Source organism: Dipteris shenzhenensis, chromosome 13 (assembly GCF_047967505.1).
Source record: "Dipteris shenzhenensis isolate YYH24624 ecotype China chromosome 13, Dip_SZ_1.0, whole genome shotgun sequence".
Lineage (NCBI taxonomy): Eukaryota > Viridiplantae > Streptophyta > Polypodiopsida > Gleicheniales > Dipteridaceae > Dipteris > Dipteris shenzhenensis.
The window spans coordinates 47,091,153-47,102,634 of NC_141608.1; the positions used below are offsets into that span (position 1 = coordinate 47,091,153).

The window sequence follows — 11,482 nt, forward strand, 5'->3', positions numbered from 1 at the left end:
CAGTGGTAATAGATTTGAAAGGGTTATTGCTCGAGCGTTGTTTTTCGAAGTCAAACAAACATGTGAGCTTGCACAATGGGAAGCATTGGCTTGTTCTCCATCCTGGGTGTTTAGAGTTTCTACAATGGTTGCTCGATCACTGCCATGTTGGCATTTGGTCCACTGGAGGAGAAAAGGGCATGGTGCAACACATGCTGGACACTTTGGAGCATCATGTTAATAGAAAGTTACATTTCTTCATGGTTTGGGGTGCGATGGCATGCCACAAGCATACAAAGAGTAGAATCATTCGACCAGATAGGATGAATGTGGAAGCGGAGTTTAAACCATTAATGAGAGTGTGGTGTTGTTTCAAAGAGGAATGCAAACCAGCAAGAACAGTGTTCATTGACGTTTCGCCTTACACGGGTTGTGTTAATCCAGCATAAAATTGCATTTTCCCTACAAAATTTGATATAGATTGTGGTGATTCTATTTTGCTTCATGAGTTATTGCCGTACCTACAGATGCTAGATGATGCAGTAGATGTGCGCAGTGCCATCTCTTCTAACAGATTTGGTCAAGCTCCGCCGATTATCGAAGGGCATGATATGTTCTATTATTTTCAACCAATGATCCTTGAATTCAAAGAAAAAAACAAAGAAGTGCTCGAAAGGATGAATGTCGAATCTCATATGTCTTCTCGTAGTTCAAAAAAAGACACAGAGAAAGGTATTGCTTCACCTATAACCAAAACTAGAGTGAGAGGGACTTGTCCTACTACAAGAAGTATGGTGCATGCTCAACATGTTACATTGAATGAAGAGGAAGAATGCATGCTAGGAAGAATTGCCAAAATGGGGCCGTTGAAAGATAGTGAGGCAAAATGCTTTGCTATGGTTCTTGGATGCAAGGAAAGGGGAATCACTGCTGATGCTGCAAGGGCATTCTTAGCCAACTTGATTCAATTTTATTGCATAGATAACCCTTAGTGAATCTGGGTGATCTTGTTAATTAGAGTTACAGACACAAATGCTCAGCTAAAACATTTGTACCTACATTTTGATTTATATTTGGACACTATTTGGTTAGATTCGATTTGCAAAACATTATGTTTCAATTTGTTTTGTGAAAGAATTAATAGACATTGAGTTAGTACCTTGTGGCAAAAATGCTTTGTGCTTTGTGATGTGAGTTTGTATTCCTCCACTAAAAGAATGATTCTTTGATTTTAAACATATGATAGGTGTTGCAGATTGTCCTAAAAAGTTGAAGAGCTATCTTATTACAAATTTTGATCCTGCATCCAATGGTTTATGGAAACATGAATTGCCCATACCCATTGAGCACGTGTTTGAAATGAATGGCATCCATTATGAAGTAAAGAAATCAACAATACCTGGGGCAGGATATGGTCTTTTTGTACATACGAGCATCAAGAAGAAACAAGATTTGATGGTATATAATGGTCCAAAGTATGATTATGATACTTGGAGATCTCTCCTCAAGTTTTTCCCAAGGATGAAGACTTATGGAATGTTTGAAGATCCATTCATTGAGCCATTGACAGATGTGAAATGTATTGTGGGAGATGTATTGTATGGAAACATTACTGGATATATAAATAGCTCAATGTATTTTAAAGAAAGAACAAATGTTATATTTGTATACATCCCTAAGCTACCACCTTGGGCTCAAAAGTCACAAGGAGATTTGAGTGCCCATGGCTACATTACTGTGCAAACCATAAAGGATATCTCCTTCGGAGATGAGCTACTTTGTGAGTATGAATACTAGTATGGAATTGTTAATGATTATGTTAAACGATGTGATGCAAAATTTAGTTGCAAATTTGGCTATGTGTCAATGGCTTTGATTATATTTAGCACGAGAAAGAAATAAAAAAAAAGGTTTTTATCAAGACCATGTCTCTGAGTTTCATGAGCTCTATTGTGATGGAGAGTTTCACGAGCTCTATTGTGATGGAACAGTGTTTTTGAACACCACATTTATATGATGGATGTCAAAGCTCTACCATAATCCTATTGCATATGTCAATAGTGCAATTTATCAACATATAAACTGACAGTTGTTGCAAGTTTAATTTTATTTTTGAACACACATTTATATGATGGATGTCAAAGCTCTATAACAATCCTATTGCATATATCAATACTGCAATTTAATTTACTCCAATGAATCTTCCTAACGCAACATCTATAAATTGGCTTTTGTTTGTGGTTTTGATGTATATGAAACAACAAATATCTTTCTTTCACTAGCAAATCAACAAATGTTTTGGCCATGGGACCATGTTCACATCTATTAAGGCCTTTTGCCATAGCAACATACGGAAGCTTGTTGCTTGGGCTCTAGGAATTGGGAAAGTATTGTGCATGGTCTAGTCTCCCCCAACATAACTGAAACTTGGGTCCTCAATGGAGCTAATGTTTCAATAAAAAATATCAAAATTTACTTTTGAAGTGACTATATTTTATTTCGTGGGAATTGGGATTTTCCCAAATTCTCTAATATAGTGTTACTGACACAGTACACACTCTGATGGCCATTTGGGCGAGCATTCAGGGATCCTCCAGAGTAGCCACTACCATGAGAGTTACTTTTTTTAGAGTTTGGAGATGATCTCCTTTCTTCTCTAAGTCTCCCTCAGGGTTGAGATGGCATTTTTAGCCTTCGCCTTGGTTCTTTATTAGCTCATTTTGAGTTGTCTTTTTCCTCATGCATTGCATGATGTACTCCCACATTTGAGCTTGCTCTCGCAGTTCTCATTCATACTTAATGAAGTAATTTTCTTGCCAAAAAAAAAAAAATCGTAGCTCGTTCTATCCACCAAACTAGTTGAGGCTATTAGGATGTAAGCATGTTTAGGTGGACTTGATAGCTATCTCCTGAACATAGCTATCAAATTGCTGGTAGAGGGAAAGATAACAAATTAGAAAAGGGCATCTACTATGTATAGCTTTGAACCAGTGGAAAGACATAAAGAAAGTTTTGAATTCTCCCTCCCCATGGTTTGAATTTTGCTTGCGTTGCCAATTCTCGATCTATATCTCTAGCTTCGATCTCTCTCTTACAGCATGAGCAAAATGTATTACATCTCTCTCTCTCTCTCTCTCTCTCTCTCTCTCTCTCTCTCTCTCTCTCTCTCTCTCTCTCTCTCTTTCTCTCATGCGGTTCTCTCTGTACATTTAGCTCAAAACTCTCTCTCTACACACGATTCTCTCTCTCAGACCTCTCTACTGTGAATTCTCTATACCTCTAGCTCACTTGCACAGCAGCATCCTCTCACAACAATGTCAAAATTAGAGGTTCTCATTGCAACATCCTATGCAGGAAATGAGCAAGAGACCGTATACCTCTGGTTGCTCTTTTGCTCAGAATGGACCTGTTCAGGTAGAGAGAGAGACCCTACTTACCTCTTAGTTCTCTCTCATAGTTTTTTAACTTGTAGCTTTGTGAGCATTGACTGTCTTATGACTTTCTTTGATCCTGAAATCTAGAATGTGCGGATCCTCAATCAAAAGCTTTTAGCCATGCCCAAATTCTTATGGCATCATAACCACACTATTACGTCAAAAAGAGTAGGCACAAACCACCTTCAAGATTTCACTTTGGTTGGTTTCATTGCAAAAACGCATACCAAGACATTTGCACTATGTGCCATCCGGTGGCTCACAGAATTGGGGGACATGTGAACAGGCTCTTATCAAGGAGTATGAGGCAAATGGAGGTTGTGAATATCACCTTAAGGTGAAGCAACAAGCAAACTCCATCAGCTTGAATGTTGCAAAGCAATCAAAGATTTCTCTTGATATTGTGAAGTACTTCAAGCACTGTACACAAGGTCTAAACAAAGAGGCAAAGGTTGAAATTGCTGGAAGTGTTATTCCAATATTTTGAGAGCCGTAAAGTTCATGTTTACAGGTAGTTGTAGATCATGAAAAAGGTTTATTGATAAGTGGCATTCAGAACACCCTCAGGTCCATGAGAAATCCCAAAAGACTTAGAGAGTTTTTTTTTAAGAAGGAGAGCATGATGACAGTCATGAATCCAAATCCAAAGCTAGGTAACCAAATATTGCGGCTGCATCAAGACTTGTACGAGTCCATCATAGGAGCTCTATGCAACAAGATCCCGAATGCATCAGGAGATGACACCACTACATTTGTGTGAATGGCAGCCACTATAAAGGGTGCATTTATGAAAGAGGTGATGTAGACCACTAATACGCATGTTTCACCCAATAAGAAGGATGTCTATTGAAAGCCTATAGGGAGAAAAACTTGCACAAATTAGCTAGTGCATTTTCTTGAGAAGCCTCAGGTTGGTGATATTTTCTTTGCATATGGTTTTTTGTATTCCTTAAGAATCCTAAGCTCATTTCTTACTTTTTTAGGGTATGATTCTAACAACTTGTTAGTGGCTTTTAGGTTCTATTTTTGGTAGCTACATGTTACTACCATTGCCTGTTGATGAACATTCTCTATATGGGTGGCTACATGGTAGCTACCCTTGCCTGAATTGCTAGGACTTGCTACTATGATTAGCTATCGATTGATGCGATTAGCTACCAAGTGTTGTAATTAGCACACAAGCATGAGCTAAGTAAGTGGTAGTTATGTAATAATTAGCTAGTAGCTACCACCTGTGTTAAAAGTATGAGTGCTATGGTTCTTGTAGCAAATCTCAAGTAGGATCTCATTAAGTGGTGGTTACAAAATAATTGATTTTAGTAGCTACCACCTATGTTAAGTATGTGGGCTCAATAAACAAACGGGTGTAGTCAATCATGGAACTATTTTAGGTGTAGTTTTGGGGCCGCAATGCAATGCGCTGGTGGGCGATATTTTGAATTTTGGGGGTACTTGTACTCTCTCTATAATTTTTCTCAATGTAATGATTGCCTTACTGGCTTAATTATGAGATGCAATCTATTAAAACTTATTGTTATGAACACTGCAGTACTTAACACATGTAACTCACGAGCAGCTTCATCCTCCTTCACGCAGTCTCTATGCTGCATCTTTGTGCATCAGACTGTGTCCACAGTATGTCCTATTATCTACTGACAGCTCACCACATATCATCTACCTGCAGCTTTCTATCTGTCATCTATTCACACATCTCTTGTACACAATGTATTGTATAATTTAACTTTAAATACTCAAGATTCAATGTGTTTTGAGTTGCAATGTGTAGTACTAATATATAATGATGAACATATGATGATATATGGACATTGTATGTAGTGCTAATAAGGATGAACAAATGAAGAGATATGGACGTTTTATGGAGTTTTTTGGCACCCACTACTTTAAAAAAACAACCTTGTGACTCTCAAAAGTCTTATCCAATTGAATTGAGTCATGGCTTCCCCATCCATATTAAACAATACTTTGCATCTTCACCATTAGCATGATCCCAACATGCATGTCTATTCATGACACAAAGGGCAATGTTGATCAACCATAATGTTGCAAGTTTTTGTCATCTAATGTAGCTTCTTAATCACCTTGCTCATGTAGGAGACTCTTGAGGAGGGAAAAAATCCCCCTCTATCTCATCCTTTGATAAATCATGCCCTATTGTAAGTGACTTCCATAGTCTTCCCAATAGTCTATGATTGGTTGTATATGTTGATAAATGCTGAGTTTAGTGAGATTGATGTTTTGCAAAACTTCCCATTTATACTTGATGAAAATATTTTAGCCCCTTTGAAATCACTTTGGAATCCTTTATTTCTTCTAGCCCCTTTGCAATCACTTTGAAGTCCTTTAGCTCTTCAACATATCTTTAGGATGTGTTTTGTAATGCATTAGAAGAAACGGATAACCATGGAAAAATGGAATTGCAATGGAATGTGGTTCCAATAGCTCATTAGATTTTGTCTAGCACATATCCTTCTATAGATTTTTTTAAATCAAGTTCCTCCCTAATAAGATAAGTAGGTGGGGTCATGGTCATGGTAGCATATATATTGTAATACTTCCAAAATTGTTTGTGTGAAAACTTACCACAAGGCAAGCATAGAGGGAGAGAGAGAGTGAGAGAGCGAGAGAAGCTTTATGTCAGTAACATTAATTCCAAAAGGAAAGGAATGGGGCGACAAGTGGTTTTGATGTGTAGCATGCAATCGACCTCCATTCAATACAAAAATTGCCAAGGTGGAAAGGAAATGGGAAATTGCAAAATATCTAGGAATGCGCATATCTCCTAGTTTTAGAAACTAATGGATATGAAATAGGACATCCAAATCAAAGCTAGATCTAGATCTAGATCTCAACAAAACTAACAAGTTTTATTTAATGAGCCACTTAAGCTAGTACACACTACACAAAGGATTTAGTGCCACTAGTAGAAATCATCATCGCCAACTATGAGATACGTCTTGGTTTCAACCATTGCCAATGGCCATGAAGTATGTAGTCAAGATCAAGTTAGAATTTCCATGATCCCTAGTTGAAGCTAGAATTCAAAACCATTTAGTTATGTATCTTCCTTGGGGGTTCACCCATAAATATGTATTATGTAAGCATAGAACGTGGGTTTACACAATTTTCACATACGAAAGGGTATCATATAAAGGGGGTATTCACAGATTGAATACAAAAAGGCTATGTTTTATTCATAATACGGTGATAGATTTCATAAATAAGCCTTGAATGCACATGATAGATATATACTGTTTATACATAGACCACCCCCACAGTGACCCCCCCCTCCCTCACTCTTCCTTGAATACAGCTATTGCAAGCTTCCTTAGAGAATGATACTTTAAGACTCAATACAATGTGTTGAACTTTGAAGCCCAAGGAGATTTTGAGGAGGGCCATTGCCGACCCTATCTCCTACAAGCGTGCAAATGCCCTTCATGAGGTCGACATTGTAGGTATGTTGAACTTGTGCATTTGAGCATGAGCAGGATTCACCTTATCGAAGAGTATCATGTTAACAATGATAGCGGCACCTTTCTTTTCCATGTGGGAGATATGGTTGCCACCTCCATTGCCTACCCCATCTTATGCAAATGCACACAATCCCTTATAAGTCTAGTACTTCCATCATAGGCATGATGTTGGGCCAAGGATCTTGATGTTATGCTAATCTACCTACTAGTATGCATAATTGTAGTCATGTTAAGTCTCGGAAGTTGGAATAAGACATGCATTACAAACAATACATCCTACCTTACATGGAAGCATGAACGCCAACAAAAGCAAGGCCTCCATCATTGGTTAAAGTGTCAATAGAAGTCATCTTGGAAATGCTTTGAAGTAAGAGGACAAGAATTTTTTGTCAAGTAATTACTCTACAAACTTGGACGCAATTATCTAGGCTCCCAAGTATGGATAAAACTTTTCCCGGATTGCACATGTTATGCAAGCAACATATCACCTGTATTTGCTCGCGTAGAATCGACAATACGTTCTTAAGGAATAAGCAAGCCATCGGGTTCTTGAAATGCACATGCAATTCGATTATTATTTTTTCCCCCTCACTTTCACTCAACCCTCACCCGATCTCTATCGAGGGGCCAACCCTCGGATCAGTGGGCACAGAAGAGACCTGGCCAGTGATCCTAATTCGAAATTGACAAGGCACCATGTTCTCGAAGAGATCGACTGTGGACAAGTCAAAATTGAGAAGTCGCCATATTTTAGAAGAGATTAGTGGGACATGTAAAGAGAAATATTACAAATTATCATTTGGTGAGGACAGCGATGTGCTGGGCGAAATCTGCGATGACTATGTTGGCGAAAATATCAAGTAATACTGTTTTGTGCTGGATCGAAATACTGTTTTGCGCTGGATCGTAATACTGTTTTGTACTGGGCGACATCTGATTACGAACTTGGGATCAGAAAGGTAGCGAAAGTTTCAAGTAACACTGGTTTGTGCTGGATGCGAATTAGTTAGGCAAAACTTGATCAAAGTGGTCGACGAAAGCAGGCGGCAATCAGCAGAGAGCAGAATTCGATCGGCCAGCTTCAGTCTCGGAGTTGTAACCAGCTGGACAGCTGCCGTTTCACCTTTTGTAAGAGCTTGTCTTTTCCCACAATCGCTTCTGCTGCGCAACCTCAATTATAAACATCCTTTCCAGGCGAATGTGTTCCGAGCAAGCAAGGTAGCTAGCAGCTATCACAGCGAACTCACACACGCACATACACCAGCATTCTGTTGCAGCCTCCTGTAGCTTTGACGCAGAAAGCACAGCTACCAGCTGACCTGCCATGTCTCCTTCCTTGCTACTTAACCTCTTCCTCCTCTTCTCCACCTGCAACTCAGCTTGGTTTGCTTTTGCTGCTGCAATTGATCCCAGCGATGCAGATAGAATCACTGCTTTGCCTGGCCAACCTCCCGTCGACTTCGCCCAGTACTCTGGTTACATTACCGTGAATGAATCCCACGGCAGAGCACTTTTCTACTGGTTCTTCGAGGCTGCTTCCGAACCGCACTCTAAACCCTTGGTCTTGTGGCTTAACGGAGGTATCATAGGCGCTCGCGTTCTCTCGAGCTGCTTGGTTTCTATGTCTTTCCTCACGTCGCAATAGCCACAGCGGAGCATACGCCCACAATTTTCTGTGGAATTGCCTCTTTCTTTGTTCACAGACTTTTTATCATTTAATGGCATCCACCATCGTGTATTATGGTTGGCAGGCCCGGGTTGCTCATCCGTGGGATATGGAGCAACCCAAGAGCTTGGCCCATTCAGAGTTGACCCCGACGGGACGAAACTGCATCTCAATTATTATTCCTGGAATCGAGGTGCTGCAACTCCAACCAATCAATTGGATAGTTAGACTGTATCAAATGCAGGATTAAGCAATTCCACCAACAGATTCTTTTGTTACCATACAGAAGCGAATATGTTGTTCTTGGAGTCTCCTGCCGGTGTTGGATTTTCATACACCAATATGTCTTCCGACTTATACAACTTCGGAGATAAGCTCGCGGGTACGTAGAAGCCATTGTTTTCAAAAGAGCTATTTTCCTTTGGGATTATACCCCCGTTAACAATTGTATGGTTGAACTCTCAGCTGAAGACGCCTACATATTTTTGGTGCGGTGGTTCGAAAGGTTCCCTCAATACATGTCGCATGATTTCTACATGACGGGTGAAAGCTATGCAGGTGCAACATGTCATTTTTTTAAGCTTTGTATGAAACTTTTGCCGTGTGGATGTCGGAGTGACTTTGTATCCCGACCTGGTTGTACTGTCAGGCCACTATGTGCCACAATTGGCGAATTTGGTATATGATCGTAGCAAGGAACCGTCGATCTATCCATTCATCAATTTGAAAGGTTTCATGGTAAGCAGACATGTTGCTTAGGTGCTATTACGCATTGCATAATTTAATATACATACGGACTTGTTTTAGTACAATAGATGCGACCCCTCATGTTTCGGACCATCGAACTAGGTGGGCAATGCGTTAACGGACGACCACCACGACTGGGATGGTATCGTTGATTATGCATGGAGTCACGCCGTGATCTCCGACGAGTTGTATGCAAGCACGAAAAAGTTGTGCGATTTCCGACTAGTAAACTGGACAGATGCCTGCAACAACGAAGTTGAAAGTATCTTTCATGAGTACCACCTGATCGATGTTTATAATTTGTATTTCCCGATCTGCGTTAACACATCAACACATTCTAGCGGCAGGCGAATGTCCAAGCGCCATAACCCATTGGTAGGTTGATCCGTCGTCTACCCTTTCTCGGTTGGGAATGGAGACGTCTAAAAGGCTTTATCTCTTTACTAATTAACTTCTCATGATCAGGCCTCGCGAAGGCCACTGTATCGTGCTGGATACGATCCGTGTGGTGATAACTATACAATCAAATATTTCAATCGACCGGACGTGCAACAAGCTCTTCACGCAAACGTAACAGGGATCCCCTACACCTGGACTACTTGCAGGTACATTTGAACTCAAATTTGGCCGCATGCGACGATTCAGGAGGCTGGTTTCTAGGATTTAGCTTCGATTCCCAGGACTAGATACTTACGTATCATGCCAAATGTCCACTCTGATTGTGGTAAGTCGATCTTCATGCAGCAACCTATTGCTGGATAATTGGGGAGATTCTGAATTCTCGATTCTACCCATCTATCAAAAACTCATCGGAGCAGGCTTGAGGATCTGGGTTTATAGGTAAACATCACGATCCGCTTCCTCATTCTCTCAATAAATTTAAGCCCTGCTTCCCAACTCATGAGTAAGATGGTCTGAACGACGTCGGTTTTGCAGTGGGGACATTGACGGCCGAGTTCCCGTGACAGGCACAAGGTACACTTTGAACGCCCTCAATTTACCGATCAAGACCCCCTGGCACGCATGGTTTCACCAAGCTCAGGTAAGCAAGGCCATTCGAGGCTACCAAAATTCTATCCCGGAAGCTGTGAGTTCGCTCCTTGTTTGAATCGTCCAATATAAGTTTTTTCAAGAAGATCGGATTCACATCTTCTCAATTGAAAAATGCTGCGGCCTTGCACTCCGCCATTTGAGAGTTGATCCAATCCTGCTCCTCCCCAGCCGGCACCCCTTAATTATTCGGAGTCGATGCTTACTAGAGTTGGCGCTGTATAGATATCTTTGCACAAGAATACTGAGGATTGAATGATGATGTCGATACAGGTAGGCGGACGGAGCTTGGAATTGGAAGGGATAATGTATGTAACGGTGAGGGGGGCAGGGCATTTGGTACCGCGGGATACCCCCAGCCAAGCGCTTGCCCTCTTCTCCTCCTTCCTAACCTCGACATCATTGCCCACTACTCGATTCTAATCACATCTCACTATATTGGAAACCAAATGATCCCATGATCCTAATCCTGATAAGTAGTTGTAGCCACCATATAACCTCCAAAGGATTGACAATAAAAGGAAGCCAAGCCACGCTTCACATCATAAACCATAGCATGCAAAATTCTCTCAAGCTTCTTAAGAGAAATTATAACTCAATGCAAGAGGGCTTAGAACTCCAATACAAGAGCCCTCTCCCCCAGGGCATCTAACTTTAATCCTTTCTTTGTAATTTGCTATGTTGAAGAGTTTTCCCATTCAAGGCATTTGATCTCCACATCGTAAACCAAAGCTTGTATACAAAGCCTTTGTAAGGCCTTTTACACTTTCAAAGTAACATTTTTACTTGAGGAAGATTATTAATAGCTTATGATATACCAATTAATATTATTCACATGCTTGACTTTTTCTTCTTTTTATTTTGGCCTTGAGATTGATACATGTGTACAAGCCGCACTAAACCTTCATAGTTTATCAAGCTCTTCAAAAATATCAATTTAAAATTTTATAGAATTTTTAATGCATTATTTGGATATCATAGGGACATAAGAATATCTAATAACTATGGCCAACAATCTTATTGACTTGATTATCAAGGATTTTTATAACTTAGCCAAGTATCTTATTATCTCACAAAGGTGTGTGCGTGTTTATTTGTGCCTACTCCATATG

The 11,482-nt window shown here is 40.1% G+C and overlaps 1 protein-coding gene across 1 annotated transcript; it reads left to right on the forward strand.

Annotated features, from left to right (window-relative positions):
- Window positions 1-8,227: 8,227 nt before the first annotated feature.
- LOC147895489 (serine carboxypeptidase 24-like) lies at window positions 8,228-11,158 on the forward strand. Its single transcript, XM_087383320.1, has 10 exons — window positions 8,228-8,487; window positions 8,659-8,766; window positions 8,860-8,955; window positions 9,039-9,131; window positions 9,223-9,311; window positions 9,423-9,695; window positions 9,786-9,925; window positions 10,065-10,160; window positions 10,257-10,362; window positions 10,644-11,158. The coding sequence occupies exons 1-10, from the start codon at window positions 8,232-8,234 to the stop codon at window positions 10,791-10,793; spliced, it is 1,407 nt and encodes a 468-aa protein (XP_087239446.1). The 5' UTR covers window positions 8,228-8,231; the 3' UTR covers window positions 10,794-11,158.
- The last annotated feature ends 324 nt before the right edge of the window (window positions 11,159-11,482 follow it).

Bases quoted from the DNA above. Each gene is read 5' to 3' on its own strand.
- LOC147895489 (XM_087383320.1), top strand. From the start codon at position 8,232: ATGTCTCCTTCCTTGCTACTTAACCTCTTCCTCCTCTTCTCCACCTGC. The intron at 8,488-8,658 runs GTATCATAGGCG...TATGGTTGGCAG, and splicing joins GGTCTTGTGGCTTAACGGAG to GCCCGGGTTGCTCATCCGTG. The intron at 9,926-10,064 runs GTACATTTGAAC...ATCTTCATGCAG, and splicing joins TACACCTGGACTACTTGCAG to CAACCTATTGCTGGATAATT.